At 43.6% G+C, this 21943-nt stretch overlaps 1 protein-coding gene across 1 annotated transcript; it reads left to right on the top strand.

Moving 5' to 3' along the window:
* Window positions 1–974: 974 nt before the first annotated feature.
* Window positions 975–9274, top strand: LOC138614754 (trichohyalin-like). Its single transcript, XM_069688325.1, is given in 6 exon segments — window positions 975–1057; window positions 1175–1237; window positions 1474–1662; window positions 3043–4736; window positions 5689–7719; window positions 7721–9274. Coding segments are annotated over 5 exon segments (5259 nt in total). The 5' UTR covers window positions 975–1057; window positions 1175–1215; the 3' UTR covers window positions 9044–9274.
* The last annotated feature ends 12669 nt before the right edge of the window (window positions 9275–21943 follow it).

The raw sequence follows: 21943 nt of genomic DNA, 5'->3' as shown, positions 1-21943 counted from the left end.
GCGTCTCGTTCCGTCCGCCGACGCCACGTCCACCGCAGACTGTCCGGGAGTGGACCGATGCTTTGATCCGGGTCTGGGAGGAGATCCCTCAGGAGAACATCCGTGGTCTCATCAGGAGCATGCCCAGGCATTGTAGGGAGTGATACAGGTACGTGGAGGACACACACACCACTGAGACTCATTTGGACTTGTCTTCAGGAATCTCCACAGAAGTTGGATCAGCCTGTGATCTGATTTGTCCACTTTTATTTGGAGTATGATTCTGAATCCAGACCTCCATGGATAATGATTCTGATTTCCATTGATCATTCTGATGTTATTTTGTTCTCAACACATTCCACTATGTGATGAATCAAGATTTGAACTGGAATATTTCATTCATTGAGATCTAGGATGTGTTGTTTAAGTGTTCCCTTTATTTTTTGGAGCAGTGTATAACTTAACTATAGTTATATATTTACAGCGCATGATTAAATGTAATCTGTTCTCTCTTTAATTTTCCTGTGAAACATACACCTTCAAAAATAAACTGTGCAGAGGGAATCGTCTGGAACAATATCTGTCAAGAGTTTTCCTTTCACAGAGGAAGACTCTCCCACATGTTCCATCTTTGGAGGCTTATTTTGATGCTTATAGTAAAAATCCTGCAGCTCAATATTATTATTGGCCAAATGGTTGATTAGATTTGTTTTGGTAATTCAATCTTTTGTTGTTGTTGTTGCTTTTTTACCGTATGACCAGTGTCTGTATATCGAACACACAGTTTGGGAGGGACTCTCTGTTCATATGTGATTATTCAGAGCTCGCGTACGTCAGAAGAGATGAAACGGTGGACCTGAAGCCAAACATGGACCGCACCCTTATCAGCTGAGACCAGACCTCAGCTCCCATCCAATCATTCACCCCCCCACTGGGTGTCACATCTATCTGATGACACGCATGTGGAGGGAGGAGATAGACGGTGTTTTGGATGTCGTGCCGGTCGGCCTCTCGTCCAGAGCAGCACCGTGCTCTCAGGCTCCAACTTTACATCTGGACAACATGAAAGAAAGCTGGGGTAAGAAAAGATTAAATGTGTTTGCAGTTTTAAAATGTATTGAAATATAAATTCAATATTTAATGAATTGATGTATAAAATGTTTTGAACTTGTAATTGTAAATAATTTCTGCTCAGGTGTGTGATCTCATGGGAAACATCACTTCTGAATGTGTAACATGGCCGAATCAAAAGACCACGGTGAGTTGATTTCACTCCTTCAAACTATTATGTGTCCGACTCCACTCCGACAGCGTGCTGTATGTCAGTGTCATCTTCTGCCTCAGGAAAAGTTAGGTGTGTTAGATTTATGTACCAAAAACCTTGTGGTTAGTTTCCTGGAGGTTTAGATTAGAATAAGTCACACATTTCTGCTTTCTGATGGGTGGCAGGTATTATCAGGTGTGTAGAGCAGTAACCACCAGTTTCATGTGCAGTGGAGAGCTTCCTGGAGGAGGTCAGAGGTCAGATCATCACTGGCCCGAGGTCACCTGGAGCCGTCATGGAGGCACCACAGGAACACGTGAAGGTGCTGCTTCATGTTCTGGAAGAAGACGGGACACCAAAACCTGAAGAAAGCCTCGATCAGACTCCTTCAGAGCAGGAACCAGAAGCAGCTGAGTCAGGTGAGACGGAGCTGCTGCGATGGTACAGAGGTACACGTCAAACATCAGCAGACTGTGGTGAAGTTAAATGTGTTACCTGCCTGTCAGGACTGCCTGAAGCCTTATAACAGTATTTATGAATAATACAGGACTCAAAGCTCCTGACTGAGGCTCGGTGGTGATGGCTGGAGGCTACTTGGAGCTACAGAGCTCTACTGGTACTATTTTATTCTACTTATTAGAGTCTGTATTTACATTTGATGTTTTAATTTATACTTCACTTCAGAGGGAAACACTGTATTTTTACTGCAGTGCAATCCTTCAACCACTATAATTCATATTTAACTTACTTCATTAGCCTCTCTGCTCCGACTGTCTCTATGTTAGTCCCGCCCCCTCCTTCACTGTGATTGGACGGCTGGTGACACGCTCTTTGGTTAATACTGTAGGTAGTTTGAGTTGGTGGCAGAGTGTCAGCCAATTAAAATGAACCAGCGGCAGGAAGGAACGTCTGCAGAGGATCCTCTACGGCGGGAGGACAGACCAGACATTCACAGTGACATTAAGTCATGTTCACACCTGGATAACACCTGGATTATACTTTATACTCCACTTCAGAGGGAAACGCTGTATTTTTACTGCACTGCAATTCTTCAACCTTACAAGATCCGATTTTATATACAAACATGATCAGCTTTACACCAGAAACACTCCTCAATGATGTAGTGTATAATTATTCAACTCTTAAAGGGGCGATAGACATCAGGTTTTTAAATGGAGTATTATTAAACTGTGTCCAGAGTTATTTTTTTTAATGGGGCCACAGTTGCAGTGAAAACTGTCCTGAAACTGGAGATGTGGTGGTAAAGAGGACGAGGTCAGACTGGAGGGAACAAAAAGGTTTCCTCCACTTTCCCTCAGCTCCTCTCAAGCTGGAGGAAGAGGAGAGGAGGACGGGTCAGAGGTCAGCAGAGGTGAGAGGAGGAGGAGATAACAACAGAGATACGAGGATAACGGAGGGAACAGAGAGGTTTGTAGTGGAGCAGTGTGACGTAAGACAGACGAGATCAGAAGGAAATTAAAAAAAATCTGACTTCTCTGAGTGGATGACGAAAGACTGAGACAGAGCTGTCATGTGGACCTGTGGGAGGACGGTGTCCAGTGGACGATAGATGCCTTTGTGCTTTGTCTTGTGTTTGTCTTTTCGCATCCTTTTTATTTTAATGTAACTAAAAAGGGACGAATATGCTGCAAATGTGTGTTTTTAATCGGGTTTTTTCTTGGCCCGTCACCAGCTGTCAAAAGAGCTGATTTAACGCCGTGTAAGACGCAGCGTAAACTGACTTCTCAGCAACGCTCTCATCCATTAAACCAGTTGTTCTGTATGTTTCTGACCAACAGAACAAAGACAACAGAGCAGCAAGACGACTCAGACAGAAAAGGACTGGACGATGAAGGACACAGAACAATTCGGAGACAAACAAACAAAAGTACAAATCAAAAGGGAAACGATGAAAACACAGAGACAGCTGACGTGTCAAGTCATTGAGGACATCGAAGAACTTCGAGAAGAGACACAAAGAGAGAGAAGTAAAATGGACTTCCTGAGGACAGAGACAGAGCAGCATCGAGAGGACATGGAGAGACTGACCTCTGAAAAACAGGAGCAGGACTTTGTGATAAAAACACTGAGATCACAGATGAAAGATGTTCTAAAGAAACTGGAGGAACACAAAAACGCAGCCATGCAAGAAAAAACACAGCTTCTAAAAATGTGGGCTGAAATCCACCGAGAGAGGGAAACGTTGGACAGACGACATCATGACATCATCAACGAGCGACATCGGCTGGAAATGATCCGCTATAATAACACAAAGTCAGAAGTCAGCGAGCGACCCAAAGAAAAGAGGGAGTGTGATTTAACGCACCGGCTGATGGCTGACTGTCAGACTGTCGTCAACAAAACCAAGAAAATAATGTTTGAAGCACAGACAGAAAAAGAACAGATGCAGCGAAGCGTAGAAAACATAAAGGAAGAGTTAAAGAGGAACAAACAGGATCTTTCACAACATGCAGGTCTAATGCAGCACTTCAAACATAACCTGAATGTAAAAATCAGCCAGATGAAGCGAAGGTGGGCAAACGTTCAGAGAGATGCTGAGATGGACAGACGGGAGGAAGGAAGAGTCACGTTTGAGACCGTGAAGAGGAAACTGATCAGAATCCAGACGGAGACGGAGAAACTTCTGGATGGAGACGGAGAACAACGGCTGGAAGAGACGGCCGACGTAGACACAGAGAGCGAGTCAGCTCAGGTCCAATGTGACAGAACCGAGATAGAAAGACTCCAGAAGAGTTTACAGACAGAGAGAGACGTCGTGGACAGAGACAGACAGCTGGTTAAAGAAGAGATGGAAACGTTGAAGTGTATGAAGGAGAGCAGTGAGAGACAGAAACAGGAGCTGGACATGAAGTTAGAACAGGCAAAGAGACACATCAGAGAGATGGAAGTGATGAGCAGCGAGGTGGACCTGAAGAAAAAAGACCTGATGAAAATGATGCGAATAAGCAGGAGGAAGAAGGAAGAGACTGAAAAAGAAAAGCAAGACATGGAGGAAAGAGGAGAAAGTTCAGAGGTCGTCTCGGAGGTGAACAGAAGCAGAGAAATTACATCTGAAGACGACGACGACGTGCACAGCGACGTCCGGAGAGTGGCGGCCGAAGTGGAGGAGATCAGAAAAGTGCTGCAGGCGGTGAGAGAAGACACCGAGCAGAGACGGAGGGACGTCGCAGAGGACCGAGCTCGCATCAAATGGATGAACTATCAAGCTAAAAGAAAGAGGCGGGAGCTGGAGCAGCGGCAGGAGACGACCACGAAGGAGAGGGACGAGCTGGAAATCACAAAGATCAGACTACAACGACAAACAGACCAGATCACACAGAAACTCCAACACACCGTGGCGGCTGCTGTGACTGTGGCTGAGATGAAAGATCACATAGAACAAGTTGTTGCAGAGATGAACAACACCCGCGAGGAAATGCTCAAAACCCAAAGGATGATGGGAAAGAGCAAGGAAGACGTCCAAAAATACATGGTAAGTCTTTTTTTGTTCTTTTAATTCTGGACGAGCAACACGACCTTTCCACAGCAGCCATGTCAGCACAGTACAGCAAAATATCACAGGTATATTTCATCAAATTAAAGAAAGCTCTTTTAAGTAAGTGTTTTATTTCCAGGTGGTTAAACGGAGCCGAGCCGTCGTTAATGTTAGTTTAACCGGCTTTTCCTCCAGAAGTCTGCTACCACATCACATTACAATGTTTGGTGTTAAAGGTGATGAGAACACTTGATATAATAATACCATCAGTCATCACCAGTTTTAGGCAGGATTGTTTGAAGGATGCTTAAATCATATTTCACTGACAGAGTGGTTTTAACTCTCTTCACAGTCTCACCCCGTTATCATTTGTTACTGGTTGATATTTGACACCACAATAGTAAATCCACTGATTGCAGTGCATCACTCACTGATACTTTTCCCGCTGAAACTGTTGGCAAACAACCCGGTATCACGGCAAAGCGTGAAATAGACATGCCCCGTCCACTACAGCAAAACGTGAGATAGCCACGCTTTGGGCTGATTAGGCGTGAAAGTTACATGTTTTGCAAGCGTGAAACGTAAATGTTACAGACCGCCATGATCCCTCATGATGAAGTTCAAATCTAGGAGGTGACAACATTTTTCTTGTTGTCTCTTGTTATTGTTGCTTTGTTTCTGCACATGGATTAGTTGATTGTAGGAAAAATACAGAATTTTTCTAAACATATTATCTGGCCAAAAGAACATTAATATGATCCAGATTTGCCCAAATCGTACATTGTCATTTATCAGCTGCAGGACTGGACAACAGTTTACATTCTGGATGTATAATGTTTAGATAACAATATTGAAATGTGACTGTCTACATTTTTTAAGGGATACAAAGTTATTGTTGGTCTCATGTAGTCACAATAAAAACAAAAACAATTCTTTCTGTTTTGTGAAGGAAAATCTGACTTCCATGAAAGCTCGGATCAGCAAATGGATCCTGACACAGTCTGCAATCAAAACTCCTTTTTCAAAGAGTACATCTACACTTCAAGAACCACAGAGTGAAACACACACAGAACAAACATCAGGAAGTCACACTGACGTCAACGCAGGAGATGAAATTCAGAAAGACGCAGAGTCGATGTCATCGGGAGATCAGCATCCAAGTGAAGAAATAAAAGAGCAGGAGCTCAAACAGTTTTTTGCAGTGGACATAAAGGAAGAGAAGAATATTTGGTTGCAGACTCAGACAGAAATTCATGAAGAAACCTTAACACATGAAGATCAGACAGAATCACTGATGAATATGAGAGAAAAGGAAGAAGTGGAAAAACATCTCTCTACACTCAAGGAGCGAGAGGAGGAAATAAAGGAGCAAATAAAGTATGCAGTGGGGGACATGGAGCAAAAAGGTCAAGAGATTAAAAGGCTCATCGTGGAAATAAATGACCTGAAGATTCAAGGAACAGAGACTGAAATTACAGTCGGGGAAAGTGGAAGTGTGAAGGAAGGAGGGACCGAACTGCTGGAAGAAACAGAGCAGAAAGTTTTCATACTTGAATTATTGAAATATGAAGTGACAGATGAGGAGAACGACAATAAGGAGAAGCAAGCGTCTGAATTCATCAGATTGGATGTTCAGAAGCAAATGCAAAGTCCGGAGTCACAAGAAAATCTCCAGACTCATGCTGAGGAGCAGAGAGATGCAAAGACATGTGACAAAGGTCAAACTGAACCAGAAAAGGAAACCTTCAGACTCAAGCAAAGAATCCAGAAAAATCCAGAAACTGAGCGACCAAAAAAGGCAACAAGTCAGGAAGTGAAACAAAAGAGTGGGAGAGAAGAGAATGAGATTCTGAAACAACAGATTGAAGTCAATGGGAAGAATGTAGAGATACATGAGATGAACCGTTTAAGAGAAAATATTGAAAAACAGAAACAGGAACTGGATGACAGAGCACAAATGATCAAAAGAGAAATAAGAGAAATGGACCTGCTGAAGTCAGAGCTCGAAGTGAAGAGGAAAGAAAGCGAACGCATGTTCAGAAAAAGCATGAGGATAAAGGAGGAGAGTGAAACGATATGGAATGAAATACAACAAGAAAGGGAATCACTGAGGAGAGAGACCAAAAAACGACAAAGAGAATTAGACCAAAGACTGGAGAAGATTAAGAGAGAGAGGGATGAGTTAGAAGTGTTAAAACTGAAACTACAGAGGGAAGATCGGACGGAGGAGAAGCTGACGATCAAAGGCCAGACGAGTCTTATCCATGTACACAGAGAACATGAAAAACAAAGTTTGGAAAAGAAAGATGTGAAAAACTTCTGGGAGAAAACTGAAACGGTACATCAAAGCTCAAAAGTTACCGATTCCCTTGTTGACCTTCAAAACATAAAACAAAAGATTCATGAACATTTGGAAATTATTAAGATGGAAATGGGAATTCTGGAAAATTTAAATGTTCAATTAAGGAAACAAACAGAAGGATACAAAACATTAAAAGAGGAGAACATGACAGTGAAGGAGAACATGCACAGAATCAAATTTCACATAAAGCAAGACTTTGTAAAAATGACGACACAAGCAGAAGCAGAGATGGATGAATTAGTGCAAATAAGGGAAGATATCCAAAAACAACAACAGGAACTGGATGCCAGACAAGAGAAAGTTCAAGGACGCGAAATGGAAGTGTTGACATCTGAGTTGGAAATTAAAGGAAGAGAAAGTGAACAGATTACCCAAAAGGAAATCGAAAAGGAGCGGAAGGCTAAAAAGATGTTGGCGGCAGCCAAAGAAGAAAAAGACAACCTCAGGAGGCAAACACAGAAGAGAAAGAAGGAGCTGGACCAGCGGCTGGAGAGGATCACCAGAGAGACGGGACCAACTGGAGGTGCTGAAGCTGCAAAGAGAAAAGAACGAGATCAGAGGTGGAACGGTGGAGTTCAGGATGTCAGCCGTCACCGAGGTCACCAATCACATTCAAAAGCACTGGGAACTCATTCAGATATGTCTGGAGAAATATAAGGACATGAAGACACACACTGACGTTATGATTGGAGTAATTAAAGATGAAGCACGACACATCCAGGTCGAGGCGAATGTCATCACCCGCACAAGGCAGGAGGTGGTGAATATCAAGGCAGAGATTAAAAGGAAAAAGGAAAGTATGATCCAAACATTGAAGGCCATGCAGCAAAAGCAAATTCATTTAGAACAATTAGAGATGAAAATGAAGAAAGACCAGGACTCGGAGGACAAGTTTGAGCAGGAAAAACAAGATCTTGAAAGAGCTCAGCTGAAACAAGGTTTAGAAGATCTGGATAGAAGGACAGCGATGATGAACAAAGAGAAACTGGACATGGAACAGATGAGGTCTAACATCCAGAAACAAACTGACATGTTAGAACAAGAGAAACAAGATATCACAGAAGAAAAAGACAAGTTGGAAATCACAAAGACTGAACTTCAAAAGAAGGAAGAACATGCAAACAGTCTGTTTGATGAGATAAACACAGAGAAAATGAAAATGAAAGGTCTGACTGTTGAGGTTCAGACCGAAAGACAAAGACTTGAAGATGTCATGAACATGATTACCCAAAAACTAATTGAACAAGAACTCAAGGACGATGAGTACAAAAGACAAACAGAGGAACTGGAAAGAATCCAGGAAAAAGCCAAAGCAGAAAGAGAAGAATTGGAGGTTCTGAGAAGGAATCTCAACGAGAAGAACAAGGAGGTTGAAGCGGCCATGAAGTCCGTCGACGAAGAAAGGGAACAGGTCAATCAGATGAAGGCTGATGTTGATAAAGAGAAAGAATATCTTTTGAATGAAAAGGAAAGGATGGAAGGAGAATGGTCAGACCTTCAAATAAGAGACAATAAACTCATGGATGAGATGAAATCAACAGAAAGTCGGAGAGAGAAACTTCAGCAACTGATTGAAAGAATGAGTCAGGACTTAAAACACAAAATGGAAACATTACAACAACGAAATGTTGACATGCTAAAGTTGCAGACTGGACTGGAACAAAAGCTTTCAACCCTTGATGAACAGAAAGAAAACATGTCTTGTTACACTGAGATGTTCCACAGACAAAAGGAAGGTCTGATAAGTATCCTGTCAGAAATGGCCACCCAGAAAGAAGACTTGGAAAAGACATGGGAGGACAAGTTTGAGCAGGAAAAACAAGATCTTGAAAGAGCTCAGCTGAAACAAGGTTTAGAAGATCTGGATAGAAGGACAGCGATGATGAACAAAGAGAAACTGGACTTGGAACAGATGAGGTCTAACATCCAGAAACAAACCTGACATGTTAGAACAAGAGAAACAAGATATCACAGAAGAAAAAGACAAGTTGGAAATCACAAAGACTGAACTTCAAAAGAAGGAAGAACATGCAAACAGTCTGTTTGATGAGATAAACACAGAGAAAATGAAAATGAAAGGTCTGACTGTTGAGGTTCAGACCGAAAGACAAAGACTTGAAGATGTCATGAACATGATTACCCAAAAACTAATTGAACAAGAACTCAAGGACGATGAGTACAAAAGACAAACAGAGGAACTGGAAAGAATCCAGGAAAAAGCCAAAGCAGAAAGAGAAGAATTGGAGGTTCTGAGAAGGAATCTCAACGAGAAGAACAAGGAGGTTGAAGCGGCCATGAAGTCCGTCGACGAAGAAAGGGAACAGGTCAATCAGATGAAGGCTGATGTTGATAAAGAGAAAGAATATATTTTGAATGAAAAGGAAAGGATGGAAGGAGAATGGTCAGACCTTCAAATAAGAGACAATAAACTCATGGATGAGATGAAATCAACAGAAAGTCGGAGAGAGAAACTTCAGCAACTGATTGAAAGAATGAGTCAGGACTTAAAACACAAAATGGAAACATTACAACAACGAAATGTTGACATGCTAAAGTTGCAGACTGGACTGGAACAAAAGCTTTCAACCCTTGATGAACAGAAAGAAAACATGTCTTGTTACACTGAGATGTTCCACAGACAAAAGGAAGGTCTGATAAGTATCCTGTCAGAAATGGCCACCCAGAAAGAAGACTTGGAAAAGACATGGGAGGACAAGTTTGAGCAGGAAAAACAAGATCTTGAAAGAGCTCAGCTGAAACAAGGTTTAGAAGATCTGGATAGAAGGACAGCGATGATGAACAAAGAGAAACTGGACATGGAACAGATGAGGTCTAACATCCAGAAACAAACTGACATGTTAGAACAAGAGAAACAAGATATCACAGAAGAAAAAGACAAGTTGGAAATCACAAAGACTGAACTTCAAAAGAAGGAAGAACATGCAAACAGTCTGTTTGATGAGATAAACACAGAGAAAATGAAAATGAAAGGTCTGACTGTTGAGGTTCAGACCGAAAGACAAAGACTTGAAGATGTCATGAACATGATTACCCAAAAACTAATTGAACAAGAACTCAAGGACGATGAGTACAAAAGACAAACAGAGGAACTGGAAAGAATCCAGGAAAAAGCCAAAGCAGAAAGAGAAGAATTGGAGGTTCTGAGAAGGAATCTCAACGAGAAGAACAAGGAGGTTGAAGCGGCCATGAAGTCCGTCGACGAAGAAAGGGAACAGGTCAATCAGATGAAGGCTGATGTTGATAAAGAGAAAGAATATATTTTGAATGAAAAGGAAAGGATGGAAGGAGAATGGTCAGACCTTCAAATAAGAGACAATAAACTCATGGATGAGATGAAATCAACAGAAAGTCGGAGAGAGAAACTTCAGCAACTGATTGAAAGAATGAGTCAGGACTTAAAACACAAAATGGAAACATTACAACAACGAAATGTTGACATGCTAAAGTTGCAGACTGGACTGGAACAAAAGCTTTCAACCCTTGATGAACAGAAAGAAAACATGTCTTGTTACACTGAGATGTTCCACAGACAAAAGGAAGGTCTGATAAGTATCCTGTCAGAAATGGCCACCCAGAAAGAAGACTTGGAAAAGACATGGGAGGACAAGTTTGAGCAGGAAAAACAAGATCTTGAAAGAGCTCAGCTGAAACAAGGTTTAGAAGATCTGGATAGAAGGACAGCGATGATGAACAAAGAGAAACTGGACTTGGAACAGATGAGGTCTGACATCCAGAAACAAACTGACATGTTAGAACAAGAGAAACAAGATATCACAGAAGAAAAAGACAAGTTGGAAATCACAAAGACTGAACTTCAAAAGAAGGAAGAACATGCAAACAGTCTGTTTGATGAGATAAACACAGAGAAAAGTGCAAGGGTCACAAGATGAGAAGCAACCTGGAGAAAAGACTAACAGTGATCAATCAGTTTGTGAAGAGAACTCTGTTCCAGAAAGAAAAGACACCAGCGGAGAAAAGAAAGCTGGAACGAGGTCAAAGTAAGGACACATTATTTCATAGTGCTCGGAATAAGGACGACAAATCCCTTGATGAAAAATACACTGAGCTCCAAAAACTCAAGCTTCGCATGCTCAGTGAGATTAAGAAACTCAACCTTAAAGAGTCGAGGACACTGACGACGAGTGAAAAGGGAAATCAAACAAACGATCAAACGATACAACAAGTTTTCCCGAGAATCCATGAAGAGCAGCTGCAGGTAGAAAGTGAAGTGGCTGCAGAGCCGTCCGGAGGACTTCTCTGTCAGCTCCGACATTACTGCTATCGCTGCTGCTGCCCTCGCTGCTCCTGCTGCCAGCAGGGGGCTCCAGAGGACAAATGAGGTCCTTCTGTTTGTTTCTGCCGTGAATTCCTGCTTTTCTTAAATGAGCATTTCAATTAACCACTTGTATTACAATACTTTAACAACACACGTGGTGCGTATCATCATGTCTGGAAATGGTTCTGTTCAGTTCAGAAAAATAATATTTAAAAGTAGAAGTTTTGTCCCCGGAGAAACCCTGATTTCCCCCCTCATGTCAAGAGTCTGTCTTTAAACTCTGGCAGAAAAAGGGACCAACATGTCAAACTCTACGAAGGAGGAGCAATGGAGTCGTTTGAGGGCTTCAAGAGTAAATACTCTCTCCAACACTCCCATTTCTTTTTATTTACAAATAAGACATTATACACCAAAAAATATACATGCTCTAAACATGTGCTTCTTGGAAGAAATCCTCATACGGCCCACACCAAAAAGATTTATTTCTCATCTCTATGAAACCTTTGGACATGGTGGACCCCTCTGGACCGGACTTTGCTCTGCCAGATTAAAAACACTGGTACCGTGCTGACTTGGTCTGATGATATGACCAAGATGTAATTTTGTCAGACTGGTGATGTGCAAGTGTGTAATTATTTGCTGTGGTTGTTACTTTCATTTTCTGTCTTTTGATTTTTACTTCTGTATTGTATTCTTAAAGTTCCGAAGTTTTGTCTTGTTAAGTTGTAAAATCAAAAGTAAATAAATTTAAAAATTCACACATGTACAGAGAATCTTTAATAGTAACATGTTTATGTTGTTTTTTGTTGCTACTCGTGTATTTTTCTGTTTTCAAGTATTTATTCATTTGTCTTATGTTACAATTATATAAAAAATCTAAATATGATATTTATTTATATTGAAATTATCTGTCTTTGAATAAACTTTACTTTTTTAAATAAAATTTACATTAGTACAGCATTGTCAATTTGTAGTCCCGTTTTCCCCCCAGGTCCCAAGCAGCCACAGGATCACGTGAAGCGTTTTCAGGCACTTTAACAATTTATTTATACAATTTACAAAACACAGAGACTCTGAACTAAAAAATGCCTTTGGGGTGAGCCAAGGCCAAAACAACAAACAAAACAAAACTATCTTAAGAACGTAATCATCCAACCTATCCAAACCAAAATCACAAAAACTTACCTTCCTAACCAAACCAAACAGGAGAAAACAGGCAACAGAAATGGCAGCTCACCCCGACAAGCTTCACCACTTCACTATGTACCACTATGCTGAGTCATGAATCACAAGCTGCTTGTGGCAGGTTGGAGTCTGGGGGGAAATCCTCCTGCAACATCAGGGTTGGCTTGAAGTAGTGGACGTCATCTGCCGGGGACTAATCATCATCATCGACAGGGACGCCTTCCAACAATCCGGCTCGTGCACCTGTACACTCATTTGCATACAGACACCACACAGGCTGCAACACGGAAACAAAAGGAAATACATGCACAAAAACACCACGACGACCACAGTCGTAACAGTAGATATACTCTTATCTTCCATACAGACAGTCCAGTCAAGGACATCAGTGTTGTAAATGTCCGACAGCCACAGACGGGGCAGTGATAATGGCTTCTTTTACAATCTGAGGACGAGTCTTTGCGAAAGCAAACTGTTCTGTGGAATAAAAGGACAACTCAGCTCACTAACACTTACTTCTCTGAAACAGGGAACTCTTCTCAACACCTGGCATGATACCTGTGGTTTCCTCCAGGAAGTAGATGTCGTCTGTGAGGTGTTTTTTAGAGGTGGTCATTGGCCGGTTATTTTGTCCGACTGAACACACTCCTCACCAGTGCCAGACAGAAACATATTCAGGTCTTAAAAACCTCTAAAAGGCACCACTTTTATCAATTAAAGAATAAATTTGCATTAATAAGGCTCAGCAACAGATACATTTATACCGATGGTGCCCACAGGGGGGCACTGCTTCAGAGCTTGGTTTGGTGTGTTTTAATGTAAGCATGAGATTTTTGACAGCATCTTGTACTGCAATCCAATATCTATTTTGTAAGTAAAACTATAAACTGACGACAAAATGATCTGGATTGCAAAATATTTATCTCCAACATTTTGTTCTCCATCAGCACATAACCAAAAGTTCAAGTTCTACGCAAAATCATTTTTTCACTCACAACCAGAGGCCTGATTTTCTTTCAAAAGTTTTAGTGACACGATAAAAAGGTGGAAGAAAAATGATAAAATAACAAACCCATAAAAAAGTGACATAATTTGTTCACAATCCAGATCATCTTAATGCCAGTTCTTTTTTTTTTTTTTTAGAAAGAACATTTGATTGCAGTTCAGCAAAATATGCTCTTAAAACCTGTAAGGATTTTATAACAACATTGTAAAGAGACAAAATCAGCCTCCTTTTAAGCAATGAACAATCAATTAATAAACAACAATGACATGCCATGAGGCAAATTCAGCACCACCCAAGTTAATCTAACCAGATCTAATAATTTAACCAAGTTCAATTCTTTTAGGTGGAACATTTCTGCTCCTCTTCACTTTGAAAATTAAAACTGAAACACAGTGAATGAAAACAGGCCAAAACGCTCAGTCTAACGTCTTCAGCCTTCTGACAGGTGATTTTTCTCATCAACCGGCCATCTGAAAACAATCACAGCTTAAAATTCAAAAACAAATCTGAAAATAATGTAAAACTACTTTCCCAAATGTAATAATGTGTGAAAGCAAAACTAACGAACCATGTCTTCAAAATTTCAGCGTGTTGTCTCCCCAAATATTAAATATACTCCGATGGCGACCTTTTTGGAGCTGGGTGGAGCTGGGGTGTACTGCGGCACAGTGGTGCGGTGGTTAGCATTGTCGCCTCACAGCAAAAAGGTTCTGGGTTTGAATCCGGTCCTGGGCCTTTCTGTGCAGAGTTTGCATGTTCTCCCTGTGCTTGCGTGGGTTCTCTCCGGGTGCTCCGGCTTCCTCCCAACATCCAAAAACATGCACCTCCCCAGCTCCTCCTGTCCACATGCCTAAGTGTCCTTGAGCGAGACACTGAACCCTAAATTGCTCCCGATGGTGTACCATCGGTGTGTTGTAAGTCGCTTTGGATAAAAGCTAAATGTAACGTAATGGGGTGGAGCTGCGTGTACAGTCAGGGGTCACGGGATGGACAAACATCCTTCACCCTTTGTAGGTCCTTTGATTGAATCCTGCATGATGTGGTGTGGACATAAAATTATGTCTCTGCATGCACACTAACTAAATTCTTTACAAACCTTGGTCTACAGTTTGTTTATCTTTATGATTAAATTACTGCAGTGATAAATGGATTTAAGCAATAAAACCAGTATGAACTGTTGCTCATTTAAGCCTGGTTGCTTGGTGTCATTAACGGTTTCTTTTCTGAACATATCAGAGTGTTCTTGAGGTGAAGATTACGTTGTGAAAGTATTTTCCTTTTTTCCTAATGTGGCCTACATAGACTGTATGAGCTACCATCAGCAGACAGTTTGTTCCAGTGGAGAAGGGGCAGAAACGCCACTGGGGATCGGCGCACACCGGGCGGTACCGTCGGACACTTGTTGATCTCAGCGTCTCTCCACATTTGGAGAAAAAAGGAATCTCTAACCAGCGAACCCCGACACGGCGAAACACTCCTACAGGTAACGCACACACAGGTGGAGCAACACTTTCCTTCCCATGTTTCCACAAACACTCAAAGTAAAAGACAGTTTCAGACCAAAGATCCAAGTCCCTTTAAAATAATTCACCAAGACGAATACACTGCAAACAAGTCTAAACTCCAGGACTCGGTGGAACATCTCCTGGTGTGCAACCACGTCACAATCACTCCATTAATGTCTTTGCCCACATGGACAATGAACTAAATGTGCTCTCATGCACACAGAGTTCCACAACATTGAGGTCCTTAATCCAAAACAACAAAGACTTTACTTTACCCAGCTAAAAGGAAATGAGCTCACCAAGGCTACTGTTTTCTTCCAAACGAGGCCTCATCTTGTTCCATGTGGAGGAACCCTCAGTTTGTTACGACCGGCTGGAGGGATGTACAGTAGGTAAGTAAGAGGAGAAACAATAAATACAGCAACAGAAGAGCAGAGGCTTGGTTTATGAATGGATTCCCCCCCCCCCCACACACACACACACACACACATCCAGGTGGGCGGGGCTAAATAACTGACCAGGTGTTCACAATTTACCTGATCGACACATCAGCTCCACCCACCCAGCTAAGGACCTGGAAGATACACACACAGTAACCAGGCAACAGAACTCTGGACCATCACACCATCAAATTAGAAACTAAGATTTAACACCTTCTTATAACGCCGTAAGTACCTGGTTCTGCCTCCATCTGTACCAACTCTGTTATCATCAGAACATGTGGTTCTTTTACTTCTCAGTTTTTTATCTGGAGGTTTTTCATGATTTCAAGATGAAGTTAACAATACCAGCATTAAAGTCAGAGCAGATTTGTTGTGTCTGCAAATATCAGGAGAGTCTTCCTTTATATGCCTGATTGTGTGTGAACAGAGAAGATCAGTGTCCAACATCTACAAACAATCACGATCCAATTCATCAAATATATCGTTTAATATATAAAAAGAAATGCACGTCAATGAATGAAAACATCACAACAGAAACTACCCAGGTTGAACCCAGATCTGTGTTAATTCAATTTTCAATTCAATTTTATTTATATAGCGCCAAATCACAACACAGGTTATTTCATGGCACTTAATACGTTAAAGTCTTTACAGCAAGACTTTACAATATTATACAGAGAAACCAACAATTCAACAATTCAACAATTCCCACATAAGCTAAGAGGGAAAAAAACCCTCTTCTTTAAGGGAGACAAACCTCCAACAGAGGGAAGGAAAACTCCCTTTAACAGGAAGAAACCTCCAACAGAACAGTTAACACGTTACAGGTAGAATCACGTAGTATGTAGACCGTCTAGACCGGTGTAGACCGGTGCATTTTTGTTAGTTACTGGAGACTTTTACCAGTCTGGATAAAGTTCTGCCAACTTTGCACCAGTATGTTAACTGCGCCACCCGGAACAATAAAACTCTGGACTTACTGTATGCTAATGCCATGGATGCATACAGTGCTACTGCCCTTCCCCCCCTTGGTAGATCAGACCACAACCTGGTCCTGCTGACTCCCAGGTATGTCCCCCTGGTGCAGAGGCAGCCTGTAACCACCAGGACTGTGAGGAAGTGGACACAGGAGGCTAAAGACGCCCTGCAGGACTGCTTTGCGTCCATGGACTGGGATGTGCTGTGTGGACCACATGGGGAGGACATCAACAGCATGACGGACTGTTTCACAGAATACATTAAATTCTGTGAACACACCACCGTACCATCCCGGATTGTAAAATGCTTCCCCAACAACAAGCCGTGGATCACCAGTGACCTGAAAGTTCTTCTTAATAAGAAGAAAGCAGCCTTCAGGTCTGGGGACAGGGAGGAGCTCAGGAGAGTGCAGCGCCACCTGAAGGAGAAGATGAGGGAGTGCAAGGACTCCTACAGGAGGAAGCTGGAGGCCAAACTCCAGCAGAACAACTTGAGGGAGGTGTGGACCGGTATGAAGGAGATTACTGGGTTCAAGGGGAGAGAGAGACAACCAGGGGGAACCTGGAGAGGAACAACCAGGGGGAACCTGGAGAGGAAAAACCAGGGGGAACCTGGAGAGGAACAACCAGGGGGAACCTGGAGAGGAACAACCAGGGGGCTCCCTGGAGAGGAACAACTAGGGGGAACCTGGAGAGGAAAAACCAGGGGGAACCTGGAGAGGAACAATCAGGGGGAACCTGGAGAGGAACAATCAGGGGGAACCTGGAGAGGAACAACCAGGGGGAACCTGGAGAGGAACAATCAGGGGGAACCTGGAGAGGAACAACCAGGGGGAACCTGGAGAGGAACAACCAGGGGGAACCTGGAGAGGAACAATCAGGGGGAACCTGGAGAGGTCAAATGAGCTAAACTGTTTCTTCAACAGGTTTAGTCCACCACCCTCATCTGTCTCCTCCACACCTTACACCTCCCAAACACCTCTGCTGCCTCCCCTCCTCCCCCCACTGTGCCCCCTGGTGAACTGCATAGAGCCCTCAATCTCAAAGGGCTCTTCCTCCATTGACACCTTGACCCCCCCTCCCCCCTCTCTGTGATGACTGGCCAGGTTAGGAGACAGCTGAAGAGAATCCACCAGCGCAAGGCTGCAGGACCTGACGGCATCAGCCCCGTGGTCCTGAAGACCTGCGCCGTCCAGCTGGCTGAGGTCCTGCAACACCTCTTCAACCTGAGTCTGAAGCAGGAGGAGGTCCCGGTGTTGTGGAAGACGTCCTGCCTGGTTCCTGTCCCCAAGAAGACGACTCCATCCGGCCTCAACGACTACCGACCGGTTGCCCTCACATCTCATGTGATGAAGGTGCTGGAGAGGCTGGTCTTGGCCCACCTCAGGCCGCTGGTGAAATCTTCTCTGGACCCTCTGCAATTTGCGTACCAGCCTCATGTGGGAGTGGACGACGCCATCATCTACCTGCTGCAACGAGCTCAGTCTCACCTGGATGGAACCGGTGAATCTGTGAGAATCACTTTCTTTGATTTCTCCAGTGCATTCAACACCATCCAACCACTGCTGCTGAGTGAGAAGCTGCGGGTGGTGGGGGTGGAGGGTGGGGTGGACACGTCCGCCGTCTCCTGGATCAATGACTACCTGACAGGCAGACCACAGTTTGTCCGTCTGGGCAGTGTGCTGTCTGATACGGTGGTCAGTGGTACTGGAGCTCCTCAGGGAACTGTTCTGTCTCCTTCCTGTTCACCTTCTACACCACTGACTTCCAGAACAACTCAGAGTCAAGACATCTGCAGAAGTTCTCTGATGACTCTGCAGTGGACGGTGTATAAGGGATGGACGGGAGGATGAGTCAGTGGTCGGTGTATAAGGGATGGACGGGAGGAGGAGTCAGTGGTCGGTGTATAAGGGATGGACGGGAGGAGGAGTCAGTGGACGGTGTATAAGGGATGGACGGGAGGAGGAGTCAGTGGACGGTGTATAAGGGATGGACGGGAGGAGGAGTCAGTGGTCGGTGTATAAGGGATGGACGGGAGGAGGAGTCAGTGGACGGTGTATAAGGGATGGACGGGAGGAGGAGTCAGTGGTCGGTGTATAAGGGATGGACGGGAGGAGGAGTCAGTGGACGGTGTATAAGGGATGGACGGGAGGAGGAGTCAGTGGACGGTGTATAAGGGATGGACGGGAGGAGGAGTCAGTGGTCGGTGTATAAGGGATGGACGGGAGGAGGAGTCAGTGGACGGTGTATAAGGGATGGACGGGAGGAGGAGTCAGTGGTCGGTATATAAGGGATGGACGGGAGGAGGAGTACAGGGCAGTAGTGGAGGACTTTGTGGAGTGGGCTGGTAGAAATCACCTGCTCCTGAACATGGCCAAGACCAGAGAGATGGTGGTCGACTTCAGGAGGAAGACGACGGCTAATAACTCACCTCTGGCAAAATCCATCACAGTACAATAACACTGTTGACTGTGTTTCTTGGTTTGTTTGTATATAATATATATAGATATATACTGTACTGTATATATCTATATATATATATATGTTGACTGTGTTTCTTGGTTTGTTTGTATATAATATATATAGATATATAATGTACTGTATATACTGTGCATTTTATATTTTATATTTATATTTTATATTTATATTTTTTACTGAAATTTACTGCTATTTTATTGCTTTTCTATTATTCTATTCTATTCTATTCTATTATTTTATTCTATTATTTCTATTATTATCTTATTGCTTCTGTATGCTGCGTATGTATTCTGTATGTAGCGAAAAAATTTCCTCTCAGGGATTAATAAAGTAAATACCTACCTCCCTACCTACCTAACATGTTACAGGTGGAATCACATGTAGAACGTCTAACATGTTACAGGTGGAATCACATGTAGAACGTCTAACATGTTACAGTCATGATCACGTGTAGAACGTCTAACATGTTACAGTCATGATCACATGTAGAACGTCTAACATGTTACAGTTGGAATCACGTTTAGAGCATCTAACATGTTACAGGTGGAATCACATGTAGGGCTGGAGCCAGAATCGTTCCCGGGGCCAGAGTCAGATGTCTTCCCATAGCCAGAGTCAGATGTCTTCCCGGGGCCAGAGTCAGATGTCTTCCCATAGCCAGAGTCAGATGTCTTCCCGGGGCCAGAGTCAGATGTCTTCCCATAGCCAGAGTCAGATGTCTTCCCAGAGTCAGATGTCTTCCCATAGCCAGAGTCAGATGTCTTCCCGGGGCCAGAGTCAGATGTCTTCCCATAGCCAGAGTCAGATGTCTTCCCGGGGCCAGAGTCAGCTGTCTTCCCATAGCCATAGTCAGATACCTTCCCGGGGCCAGAGTCAAATGTCTTCCAGGGGCCAGAGTCAGATGTTTCCCGGGGCCATAGTCACATGTCTTCCCGGGGCCAGAGTCAGATGTCTTCCCGGGGCCAGAGTCAGATGTCTTCCCGGGGCCAGAGTCAGATGTCTTCCCGGGTCCAGAGTCAGATACCTTCCCGGGACAAGAGTCAGATGTCTTCCCGGGGACAGTGTCAGATTTTTTCCCGGGGCCAGAGTCAAATGTCTTCCCGGGGCCAGAGTCAGATGTCTTCCCGGGGCCAGAGTCAGATGTCTTCCCGGGACCAAAGTCAGATGTCTTCCAGGGGCCAGAGTCAGATGTCTTCCCGGGGCCAGAGTCAGATGTCTTCCCGGGTCCAGAGTCAGATACCTTCCCGGGACAAGAGTCAGATGTCTTCCTGGGGCCAGAGTCAGATACCTTCCCAGGGCCAGAGTCAGATGTCTTCCCGGGGACAGTGTCAGATTTTTTCCCGGGGCCAGAGTCAAATGTCTTCCCGGGGCCAGAATCAGATGTCTTCCCGGGGCCATAGTCAGATGTCTTCCCGGGGCCAGAGTCAGATGTCTTCCCGGGTCCAGAGTCAGATACCTTCCCGGGACAATACTCAGATGTCTTCCTGGGGCCAGAGTCAGATACCTTCCCAGGGCCAGAGTCAGATGTCTTCCCGGGGACAGTGTCAGATTTTTTCCCGGGGCCAGAGTCAGATGTCTTCCCGGGACCAGAGTCAGATGTCTTCCAGGGGCCATAGTCAGATGTCTTTCCGGGGACAGAGCGGGCGACATTGAATCAAACCTGAAACTGCTGACTAAGGCGAATCATAAATCCAGTCAGATTGTTATTAACGTCGGCAGTAACAACACCCGGTTACACCAATCGGAGGTCACTAAAGTTAATGTGAAATCTGTGTGAAACTTTTCAAAAACAACGTGGGACTCTGTAGTTTTCTCTGGACTCCTTCCTAACCGGACCAGTGATGATATGTTCAGCCGTACGTCTTCACTTCACCGCTGGTTGTCGAGGTGATGTCCCGCTAACAATGTGGGCTTCATTAACAACTGGAATACTTTCTGGGGAAAACCTGGTCTGATCCGGAGAGACGGCATCCATCCTACTTTGGATGGTGCAGCTCTTCTTTCTAGAAATATGGCCGTGTCTCTTAACAGCCCTAAAACCTGACATCCAGGGTTGAAGTCAGGACGCAGAGCTGCAGTCTTACAGCTCCTCTGCAGCTTCTTTAGAGCTGTCACTCACCCAAAACCTTCAACATCCTGTAGAGGTTGTGTCTGTACCCAGACCACCGATATTTAAACAACTCAAGGAAAGATCTGTCAATACAAATGTAATAAAAATGGATCCTACCAAATTAATGGATCAAAAAAATCAGACAATTAAAAGTGAACTATTAAATATGAGATCTCTCTGGTCTAAATCTCTGTTAGTAAATGACTTGATAACTGATCATCAGATTGATTTACTCTGTCTCACAGAGACCTGGCTGCAACAGGAAGAATATGTTAGGATTAATGAAGCAACTCCTCCCAGTCATATTCATTATCATATTCCTAGAGATTCAGGAGGAGGAGGAAGAGGAGGAGGAAGAAGAAGAGGAAGAGGAAGAGGAAGAGGAAGAGGAAGAGGAAGAGGAAGAGGAGGAGTGGCAGCAATCTTCCACTCAAGTTTATCAATTAATCCAAAGCCTAAACTTAGTTCTAAATCATTTGAGAGTCTGACTCTTAGTCTCACACCCAAACTGGAAAGCAGAGAAACAGATTGTATTGTTGTTGTTTACCTCCCACCTGGTCCTTATTCAGAGTTTCTAACTGAATTCTGACTTTTGTACAGATTTAGTGCTGAGTTCAGATAAAGTGATGATAGTGGGAGACTTTAACATTCATGTTGACGTGGACAACGACAGCCTCAGTTCTACTTTCAGCTCATTATTAGATTCTATAGGCTTTTATCAGGATGTAAATAAACCCCGTCACCGTGGTAACCACACCCTCCATCTGGTTCTGTCGTATGGGATGGAAACTGAAAATGTAATAGTATTTCCTCCAAACCCTGTTTTGTCGGACCACTTCTT

Source organism: Brachyistius frenatus, unplaced genomic scaffold (assembly GCF_029030835.1).
Source record: "Brachyistius frenatus isolate BFR_SWC_R1_liver_20210118 unplaced genomic scaffold, ASM2903083v1 Contig_562, whole genome shotgun sequence".
Taxonomy (NCBI): domain Eukaryota; kingdom Metazoa; phylum Chordata; class Actinopteri; family Embiotocidae; genus Brachyistius; species Brachyistius frenatus.
This window is presented reverse-complemented; position numbering and strand designations above follow the sequence as displayed.